This window comes from Triturus cristatus, chromosome 7 (genome assembly GCF_964204655.1).
Source record: "Triturus cristatus chromosome 7, aTriCri1.1, whole genome shotgun sequence".
Lineage (NCBI taxonomy): Eukaryota > Metazoa > Chordata > Amphibia > Caudata > Salamandridae > Triturus > Triturus cristatus.
In genome coordinates this window covers 2,481,334-2,492,343 of record NC_140590.1, presented here as the reverse complement: position 1 = coordinate 2,492,343, position 11,010 = coordinate 2,481,334, and the positions used below count along the sequence as shown (strand labels likewise).

The following is an 11,010-nucleotide window of genomic DNA, read 5'->3' as shown; positions in this document are numbered from 1 at the left end:
GTTGGGGGAGTGGGTGAGGAGGTGTGAATGAGACAGTACTAGACAGCAAGGGCTGAAACACCAGGGCATGTACAGGGAGGTTCTGGGGTTGGGGGGAGTCTTGAGGAGGTGTGAATGAGACAGTACTAGACAGCAAGGGCTGAAACACCAGGGTATGTACAGGAGAGGGTCTGGGGTTGGGGGAGTGGGTGAGGGGGTGTGAATGAGACAGTACTAGACAGCAGGGTTATTATGACTTACATGTTCTGTTGTGATGTTGTTATAATTTAAATGTGCATGCTTTGTTACAGTTGTACCTTCAAGCCTCGTGATGTGCGAGCTTGGGAATGTGAGTTATGGCATGTGTATTCTAGCCTGGCTCTGCAGTTGGTAGCTGAGCTTGTAACTGTTAGCTGTGCTGCTTGGTTCTTGCCTGTTTCTTTCCTGTTATACTTGTTATATCCCAATTAAAGGAATTTAAGTAATCCAGTGTATTTGCATCACTTCATTACATTACATATATTTACATTTTACAGATATTTACAGTACATTTCCCATAATTACACTACAATTTGCACTGAGATGTGAAGTGCTTTGCCCAGAATCACACCATTTGTGGTCAATGGCATAAGCCAGGATTGGTGTCACTTAACCAAATCTCCTTCCAACACAAAATGAATGTTGGCCAGTCCAAGAAATTTGACTTCTGGTTGCTTTGGGAGAATAAGCAGCTGTGCACGGAGGACAGACCCCCTCCAGGCTCCGAAGGGTCGAATCTCGGGGTGCAGCTTTGCTCTCGGCATGGAGTCAATGACCAGAGGTCAGTGCGACAATAACTGCATCTGCTCAGGGGACTCCAGGCGATACCAGGTAAGATCCTTGGGCTAAAACTAGTTGAAGGTGTGAACAGTTTGCATGTGACTGATCCTGGGTGCACAGTCACTCTGATGACCAGACTGCGAGGCACCCAGAGGCTCAGACGCGCCTTGATGATCACGCTTCTCTAACCTGGTGCAGACTGTGCTGGTCTTTCATCCAGGGTTCAGCGCAGTCTACACCAGGGCTGAGATACCAGACCAGCCCTTGGGTCCTCAGTGCCATAACACGTGGAAAGGATGATGGATGTAGGGAACCAAAGTGTCAACAATATCACCGGGAGGGCGATCAGAAGCCAGATGCAGATCACAGACCCTAAAACTTCAAAGAGACTTATGTGTCAACAATACCACAGAAACCTGATCACAATCTGGTTACACATCACAGACCCTAAAACCTCAAGCAGACCTATGTGTCAACACCACAGATCAGAGTCTGGTTACACATTATGGACCCAAAACATCAAAGGGACCTGTGTGTCAACACCACAGATCAGAATCTGGTTACACATCACAGACCCTAAAGTTCTAAAGAGACCTGTGTGTCAACACCACAAAAACTTGATCAGAATCTGGTCACACACCATGGACCCTAAAACTCCAAAGTAGCCAATGAGCCGGCAGTATCTCTGGAAGACTGGTCAGAATCCAGTGTATACATCCTGGGCCCTCGACCTGCAAAGGACCCATGCCTCAACAGTCTCACCGGAAGCGGACAGTGGATGTCAACAGGCACCACAAGTCCTGAACCTTCACAGGAACCACTCAGTCAATAACATCTTCACGTGTGGGAGGGATCAATGCTTGGAATGAGCATCAAGCGCCTCGACTGCTGACAGGTTCCTGTGTGACATAAAGATCACTAGAAGCACACATCAGATCGGGCCCAAAGAGCATGGGCTCTCGCCCGCAGGACGGGAGCTCAGACACCCTAACTGCTGTTTATCAAGGCTGCAGCGTCATTGCCACCTGTGAGTCTTCATCAACAGCTGTTGTTTCCATTGACAATTCTCAAACGTATTAAATGTTCCTAAATGCATTCGATCACATTGATACATAGAAATGTTCTTGTATTGTCTGTCAAGATCTATGCATTGCGTGTGAGCGAGGATTAAAGATCTGGATATTGAGGCCTTCCAACAAGTCCTTCCAAATCCCTCCCACCACAGCAGTGTGTGCCTCAGATCCTGTGTCCACGTCTCCCCCGCGTCATCAACCATTCAGACTACTGATCATGAGTTCATTTTGTGCGTTTCATGTGGCCATATCTGAGACAGATCTTTCTTATAAGGTCTACCTGTAAAACTAAAGGCATTTTGGTTGCAAAGCAAACTTCTATTCATGAAAATGAAGGTATGTGTAAATTCAAGTAAAGTTTTCCTCGGAGCTCGTGTGGTCTTATGCTCTGGTTGGACTGCCGCAGACGTACAGAGAGGAAAGGAGGCTTGAGGGGTCTGGTGATCTAAACAGTCGCTGATATCACAATAGATTGACCAGATAAAGTCTGCATTATATTTTGAGAGGTACATTAAAGGTGGGGTCAACCACCCTGAGCTGGCGTTCCTCAGCATCGGAGTTTGGGGTGATGGCTAACACAGAAGTTTTGCATCCATTGGTGGAACGTCCTCCTGATTGGTCATCCAGTCCTTACCTCAGCAGTCACAATTAATATTGGCTAGATATTTGGCGCTCATTGGTGGAACAGCCTCCTGATTGATCATCCAGGCCTTACCTCAGCAGTCTCAATAGAGTTTGGCTAGATATTTGGCGGTCATTGGTGGAACGTCCTCCTGATTGGTCATCCAGGACTTTCCTCAGCAGTCGCAATAGAGATTGGCTAGATATTTGGTGCTCATTGGTGGAACGTCCTCCTGATTGGTCATCCAAGCCTTACCTCAGCAGTCGTAATAGAGATTGGCTAGATATTTGGTGCTCATTGGTGGAACGTCCTCCTGATTGGTCATCCAGGCCTTACCTCAGCAGTCTCAATAGAGTTTGGCTGGATAACTGGAGGGACCTGTTTAGATCCCTGAAAAGGAGGTGTCCCCGCTCTCTGACCAGTTGGAGTTCCTACGCTGAGTTTTGAGGCATTTCTTCATAAGTTCACTACTGATGCAGCCACTATGCAAGAGAAGCTCCAGGAAGCTGTTTCTGAACTTAACGCCGATGAAGGCGTACAGAAGGGGGTTCAGGCAGCAGTGAAAGTACCCCAGGGTGGCAGTGATGGAGATGGCGACATCGATGTGAGATTCCAACTTGCAGTCGCGAGCGAGGACGTTGAGCCTCAGCATGGAGTCTATCAGCACAGCAAGGTTATAAGGGGCCCAACACAGGAAGAAGGCCACAACCAGAGCTACTATCACCCTCAGAGCTTTCTGCTTCCGGAAGCCCTGGGAGCCCAGCAGGGTGAGCGCAATCCGTATGTAGCAGTAGAGCATGACACCCAGCGGCAGGAAGAAGCCCACAACGTGGTAGAGGAAGCGCATGGAGGTCAGGTACTTGTGGTCAAAGTTGGGCTGGCACTCACTGGTGTTCTGTCGATGGTCGTGCACCACCTGAAGAAACACAAGGTCGGGAATGGTCAGAACAAGGCACACACCCCACACGGACAGACAGCTGAGGTGGACGATGCGAGTCCGTTGCCTCTTGTACATCTGGACGGCGTGGACTATGGAGAGGTAGCGATCGAAGCTGATGCAGACGAGCAGGAATATGCCAGAGTAGAAGTTGATGGAGAAGACTGCTCCGATGACCTTACACAGAGCCGTGCCAAAGACCCAGCCGGAGACGGCCTGCACGGCCCAGAAGGGCAGCGTCAGCACAAGCAGCATGTCCGCCAAGGCTAGGTGCAGGATGAAGGTGTCAGTGCTGGCCAGGCCCTGCTTGTACCGCCGCAGAACCTCAACGACTAGCAGGTTCCCGGGGAGTCCAAGGAGGAAGATGAAGGTGTAGAAAAGAGGGAGGAAGACCTTGTTAAACTCCAGCGTCTTCTCAAAAGAGCACGGGGCAAGGGCGCAGCAGAGGTCGGACACATTGTAGTCATCATATCCGGTGCTGTTCTCGAAATACTCTTCCGACTCCGAAAACTCCAATGTCACCTTGTTAAGGATATTCTAAGGGTAAAAAAGATACAAAGTGTTAATGATTCTGTTCTAAGATGGCCCCGCCATGCATGGCTGAGATTCCCTCTCTGCTCATTTCTCACAGAGGACCTGCACACTGCGCTCTGTGATTAACTCTCCCTCCTGAACATTGCACTGTAAGGGCCTGATCACAACAGTAACTTACGCTCCAGAGTAAGTTTAAACTTTTGAGCACGTTTACTACTTTTCACTATTCACAAATTGCCCTTTTGTAGTAACTTACATTCGCATTTAACTTACACTTTTGTAGTAAGTCCAGCACTACTCATGGCGAACCGCTGGTACTGCAAACCACTCCCATGGAAAGTAATGGAGGAAGAGAATTTAAATAAAACCCATGAGAAAATAATGTTAAATTAAATTAGCTTATTTTAAATAGTTACGAAACATTAATAGATATAATTTGATGTTAAAAATATATAAGAAAATAGTAAAGATTGATTATAAAATTATGAAATACTCAATAACCTATTTTCAACTTAAAACATAATCTAACAATATATTTTATTCAACATAATTACATTCATTTGAATTAATTCTATATTTCACTTTTACTAATTATTAATGCACAGTAAAAATATTTTTATTTAGATGGGAATTAATTTTTTTTTAATCTTCAGAAAACTGATTTTAGTTTAATTGTATACTTTTTAATGAATTAAGGTTTTAATTCAAATTTCTTAGTGCTGTATCATTTTTTCTATTTTGATCTACATTTAAAGTAAATATATAAAAAGAATTTACAATAATATTTAACATAGCAATATAGTTCTATCATTTATTTTTAAGTTAAATCCATTTTTGCAGTTTTCGCTATACACAATGTCACAAGGTGACTCCCCCAAGTCCGCACTGAGAGCGCCACATGATAAAGTTTGTGGAAACTTTTAACAAATGATTTAACTCAAAAATAAGTATTTAAAATACTTTATATTAACTCTATAAGTCTATCTACTTCTCCTGCTCCCTTTCTCTCCCCCGGACATTCTCCTTGTCTTGGTATGTTCCTCTCTCTCTCAGCTCCTCACTCTTCACTTTGTCTCCCACTGTTTCTCTCTCTCTCTCTCTGTATTTCTCTCTCTCTTTATGTTTCACTCTCTCCCTCTCTCTTTCTCTCTCTCTCTCTTTCTCTCCCTCTCTATCTCTCTCTGTTTTTCTCTCTCTCTCTCTCTCTCTCTCTCCCCCTATTTCTTGCTCTCTCTTTCTCTCTCTCTCTCTTTCTCTCTCTAGCTCTCTTTCTCTCCCTCTCTCTTTCTCTCTATATCTGTTTCTCTCTTTCTGTCTCTCTCTTTCTTCCTCGCTTTCTCCCTCTCTCTCTCTCTCTCTCTCTCTCTCTCTCTCTCTCTCTCTCTATCTAGCTCTTGATCTCTCTCGCTCTTTCTCTCTCTATCTCTTGTTCTCTCTCTATCTCTCTTTCTCTCTCTCTTGCTCTTTCCTTCACTCTCTCTCTCTTTCTCTCTCTCTCTATCTGTGTCTCTTTCTGTCTCTCTCTTTCTTTCTCTCTTTCTCTCTCTCTCTTTCTCTCTCTCTTTTTCTCTCTCCCCTCTCTCTCTCTGTCTGTTTCTCTCTTTCTGTCTCTCTCTTTCTCTCTCTCTCTCTATCGTTCTATCTCTTTCTTATTCTCTTTCTCTGTTTCTCTCTATTTCTCTCTCTCTTTCACTCTGTCTTTCTCTCTCTCTCTCTGTATCTGTGTCTCTCGTTCTGTCTTTCTCTTTCTCTCTCTCTCTTTCACTCTCTCTCTATCTTCTTTTCTCTTTCTGTCTCTCTCTTTCTCTCTCTTTCCTCCTCTTTCTCTATATGTTTCTCTCTCTCGCTCTATCTGTCTCTCTCCCTATCTCTTGCTCTCTCTTTATCGCTCTATCGCTCTATCTCTCATTCTTCCTCTCTTTCTCTCTATGTTTTTCCCTTTCTCTCTCTTTCTCTCTCTTTCTCTCTCTCTCTCTCTTTCACTCTCTCTCTCTCTTTCTCTCCTCTTTTTCTCTCTCTCTCACTCTCTCTCGCTATATGTTTTTCTCTCTCTTTCTGTTTGTTTCTTTTTCTCTCTTTCCCCTCTCTTTCTCTATATGTTTCTCTCTCTGTCTCTTTCTCTCTCCCTATCTCTTGCTCTTTTTTCTCTCCCTTTCTCTCTCTCTCTTTCTCTCTCTCTATTTTTCTCTCTCCTCTTTCTCTCTCTCACTGTTTCTCTCTTTCTGTCTCTCTTTCTGTCTCTCTGTCTTTTTTTCTCTTTCTTCTTCTCGTGCTCTCTTTCTCTGTCTCTCCATGTTTCTCTCTCTTTATCACTCTCTCTTTCTCCCTCTCTTTTTCTCTCTCTTTTTCTCTCTCTCTTTCGCTCTCTCTTTTTCTCTCTCTCTCTCTTTCTCTCTCTCTATCTGTCTCTCTCTTACTGTCTCTCTCTTTCTCTCTCTCTCTCCCTCTGTCTCTCTCTTTTCTCTCTCTATCTCTCTCTGTCTCTCGCTGTCTGTCTCTCCCTCTCTCTCTTTCTGTTTATTTCTTTCTCCCAATTTTCCCAGTCATTCACCCAAGTAGCTCATTCATCCTTCCTCTTAGTCTTCTTCAGGCTCTCTTTTATATTTGTTGTCCATTTTATCTACAGCTCTCCTTGGGTCGCCTTTTATTCTTCTTCTAATACATATGTTCTTGCTGTATTATTTTTTCTCTTTTTATTTTTCTCTGACAGCCTTCCAAATCTCCTCCTTTCTTGCCTTTTCCCTTACTCTCTTGCAGAGGCCTATTGTTCCCTCTTTCCCATTGCTGTCTTCATTATGTCCCCCTTCCGTGACTCTCATTTATGTCTCCTCCTTTGCTTCTATTTCCCTGACTCTCTTCCATATCGGCTCCTTTTCTCCACACTTTGGGGCATATTTACAATGCCCCAGCGTCACTTTTACCCTGCAGGAATGTCACTTTTGTGACTCTCCGAAGAGGCAGGGAGCCAGCTCATAACTACCAGGCTGCGTAAAGTCACCCCACGTGACTTTTCAGGGCCTTGTAAATATGGCCCCCTTTCACGCATTACTCTGCTTGAAAGGGGTCCCAGGGAATCGGAAGCATTCCCTGATTTACAAGGTTTCGTAAACCTGAGGTTGTGTCACATTGTACTGCCTTTCCAGGGGACGCATTAAAGAGGCGCAATGAGGGGAAAACCTTTATTTCTCCTTGTTTTTTCCTCTTTCTGTGTGCACTGCATTCGTCAGCACACATAGGAGGAAAATGCCGTCAATGATTGTTTGTATGCAGGAAGGTGTCCCTTCCTGCACAAAAACAATCACCCCCGCAACGCAGGCGCCCTTGCAGCATGGTGCGTGGGTGCCTGGGTCGGTGCTTGGCAGCCAGTTGTGCACCAGGGCAGAGGAAGGCACATGGATGCGTTGTATTGCTGTAAATACGATGCATCCTATACTTTCCTAATGATGCAGCTCTGTGCAGCAGGATGGTTTACAGCGCAGCGCTGCGCTGTGTCATTTTCTGATAAATATGCCCCTTTGTCTCTTCTCTATCTCCTCTGTTTCCTCACTTCCTTGGGTTTCTTCTATCTCTTGTTTTTTCTCTCATTTCCATGACCCTCATCCCTATCTCTTCTTGTCCACTCTCACTCACTCTCTTTCATATCTCCTCTTTTTCTCTGAGCTTGTCTGACTTTCTTTTGTGTCTTCTTGTTTTCTTGCCTTTCTCGAATATCTTCCACATCTACCCTTTTCTAACCTTTCCCAGACTCTCTTGCATATCTCCCACCTATCTCCTCTTTCCCTGACTCTCTTCTATGTCTCCTCCTGTTCTCCTCACTTTGTCTGACTCTCTTCCAAATCTCTTTCTTTTCTCCCCTTTCCATAACTCTATTACATATCACCTCCTTTTCTTTCCACTTTCGCTTGCTCACTTCTGTACATCCTCTTTTTCTCCCCTTTCCCAGACTCCTTCATATCTTCTCCATTTCTCCTCACTTTGACAGACTCTCTTCCAAAGGTACACCTTTTCTTCTCTTTCCTTGACTCTCTTCCAATTCACCTGCTTTCATCCCCATTTCTGCTCTTTCGTCTCACCGGATTTTCTTCCATTTTCTCAACTCTCTTCCATAGTTCCTCATTTTCTTTAGACTTTGTCTGTCTTCTTTATCTCCCCTGTTTTTCCCCTTTCTTGGTGTTAATATCCTTGAATACGATTAAGGAAAAGGAGAACCTGACAGTGGAACCTTCCAAATAGCAGCACCTAACCTGTTTTTACACTCCTTACGTAATGTCCCTTTTGTATTGAATGGGATCTGTGTGCACACTGTATAGTACCCACCATCACAGTACTTATTCCAACAGGAACTTAACAATTCAATACCAAAGCACAGGTGCACCACTCAGAGGAAACTTGTGTCCAAGAGGATCATTTTAACGTCCATATCAAATAAAGAGAATTCTTGAATTTATTCCTGTTTCTTTCTCTTTTATTGTTTCATTTTCATTTCACGTTGCTGAAACATAGCGTTCAACACACAGAACAGCCGACGCGTTTCGTCCCCTTTAGGGACTTCTTCAGGGCATTAGAAATAGGTGGAGTCAGACTCTCTTCATGAAGTATATTTTGGCATGCCCATCCGTGTTGCAGATACGCCCCTTTGAACCTGTGCTTACTGTTATTGTGGTTGTTGCCTTCTTACCTTATTGGGTTATAATCATTACGGTGCTCGCTATGGGTCGTCGGCTTGGTCCAGATTGATTTTAGAATACTCTGCGTGGGATTTACTTTTACCTGCATAATATATACAGTGGCAGAGCATGACACTTTCAAAGTGGGACTAATATTATTTGGTTATTGACTGCTCGCTATTCCTAATTAAACGGCGCTACAACCTAATATAATCTTTTATTGGACGGGGATAAGCTTCCCTCAAGGGAATCCTAGAACCAAAATATACTTCATGAAGAGAGTCTGACTCCACCTATTTCTAATGCCCTGAAGAAGTCCCTAAAGGGGACGAAACGCGTAGTAATTTTATCTTGTGCAAATTGACATATATTGCACATGGAACATTTAAAGAAGCCTTTGGGTTTCGCGGGTAACCAAGTGCTTGCTGGCTGTTGAGCTGTCTGCACTGTTTGATTAAACATGTTTTTAAGTGTCCTGCCTCTCACATATGTGATGTGAGGTTTCTTCCCGACATATGGATCCAGATCATGATCCAGTTTCAACAAGTGCCAATGTTTCAAAAGAGTCCGATATATCTCATTACTATGTGAATGAAATTGTGTAATCATAGCAATTTGTAATTGTAATACCAAATACGTTGTATATGCGCATGTTGCATATACACATGACACACATATATAGTCACTATGTTGATATTTTATGATTGCGCCTGTGGTCCTTTAACAGTTCTGCTTTCATTTTCCTCGCAGTCTCAGGTGTGGACCCCAAGGACTCTCCTCGCTTTGTCACACGTGGGTGTCTCCTTTCTCTCTTAGGTGTGAATATAGGTGTCTCCTCTGTGCCTCAGGTGTGAGCACATTGGTGTCTCCTCTGTCTTAGGTGTGAGCAAGAGAGTGTCTCCTCTGTCTCAGGTGAGCACGTGGTATCTCCTCTCTGTCTCAGGTGTGACCACATTGGATGTCTCCTCCCTGTCTCAGGTGTGAACACGTGGGTGTCTCCTCTCTCTCTCAGGTGTGGGCACCTGGGTGTCTCCTTGCTGTCTCGGGTGTGAACACGTGGGTGTCTCCTCTCTTTATCAGGTGTGAGCATGTGGGTGTCTCCTCTCTGTCTCACGTGTGGGCACCTGGGGGTCTCCACACAGTCTCGGGTGTGAGCCCCTGGGTGTCTCCTCGCTGTGCCAGGTGTGGGCATCTCGGTGTCTCCTCTCTCTCTCAGGTGTGGGCACCTGGGTGTCTCCTCACTGTCTCAGGTGTGGGCACCAGGGTGTCTCCTCGCAGTCTCAGGTGTGGACCCCTAGGACTCTCCTCGCTTTGTCACATGTGGACCCCTGAGTGTCTCCTCTCTGTCTCAGGTGTGGGTACCTCGGTGTCTCCTCTCTCTCTCAGATGTGGGCACCTGGGTGTCTTCTCGCTGTGTTAGGTGTGGGGCACCTGGGTGTCTCCTCTCTCTCTCAGGTGTGGGCACCTGGGTGTCTCCTCTCTGTCTCAGGTTTTGGCACCTGGGTGTCTCCTCTCTCTCAGGTGTGGGCACCTGGGTGTCTCCTCTCTCTCTCAGGAGTGGGCACCTGAGTGTCTCCTCACTGTCTCAGGTGTGGGGTCCTCGGTGTCTCCTTGCTGTCTCAGGTGTGGGCACCTGGGTGTCTCCTCTCTCTATCAGGTGTTGGCACCTGGGTGTCTCCTCTCTGTCTCAGGTGTTGGCACCTGGGTGTCTCCTCTCTCTCTCAGGTGTGGGCACCTGGGTGTCTCCTCTCTCTATCAGGTGTTGGCACCTCGGTGTCTCCTCTCTGTCTCAGGTGTTGGCACCTGGGTGTCTCCTTTCTGTCTCAGGTGTTGGCACCTGGGTGTCTCCTCTCTCTCTCAGGTGTGGGCACCTGGGTGTCTCCTCTCTCTATCAGGTGTGGGCACCTGGGTGTCTCCTCGCTTTCTCAGGTGTGGGCACCTGGGTGTTTCCTCTCTATCTCAGATGTGGGCACCAGGCTGTCTCCTCTTTCTCTCGGGTATGGGCCCCTTGGTGTCTCCTCGCTGTGTCAGGTGTAGGCATCTCAGTGTCTCCTCTCTCTCTCAGGTGTGGGCACCTGGGTGTCTACTCTCAGTCTCAGGTGTGGACCCCTAGGTGTCTCCTCGCTGTGTCACATGTGAACCCCTGTGTGTCTCCTCGCTGCCTCAGGTGTTGGCATTTCGATGTCTCCTCTCTGTCTCAGGTGTGGGTACCTCGGTGTCTCCTCTCTCTCTCAGATGTAGGCACCTGGGTGTCTCCTCTCTCTCTAAGGTGTGGGCACCTGGGTGTCTCCTCACTGTCTCTGGTGTGAGCCCCTGGGTGTCTCCTTGCTGTGTCAGGTGTGGGTCCCTGGGTGTCTCCTCGCTGTGTTAGGTGTGGGC

At 46.1% G+C, this 11,010-nt stretch overlaps 1 protein-coding gene across 1 annotated transcript in view; it reads right to left on the bottom strand.

Annotated features, from left to right (window-relative positions):
- Positions 1 to 471: 471 nt before the first annotated feature.
- Positions 472 to 11,010, bottom strand: part of CXCR3 (C-X-C motif chemokine receptor 3) — a 73,468-nt gene continuing 62,929 nt past the window's right edge. Inside the window, exon 2 of the mRNA XM_085615456.1 lies at positions 472 to 3,967. Coding sequence (XP_085471582.1) covers positions 2,876 to 3,967 — 1,092 coding nt within the window. The 3' untranslated portion in view covers positions 472 to 2,875. The remainder of the gene's footprint in view (positions 3,968 to 11,010) is intronic.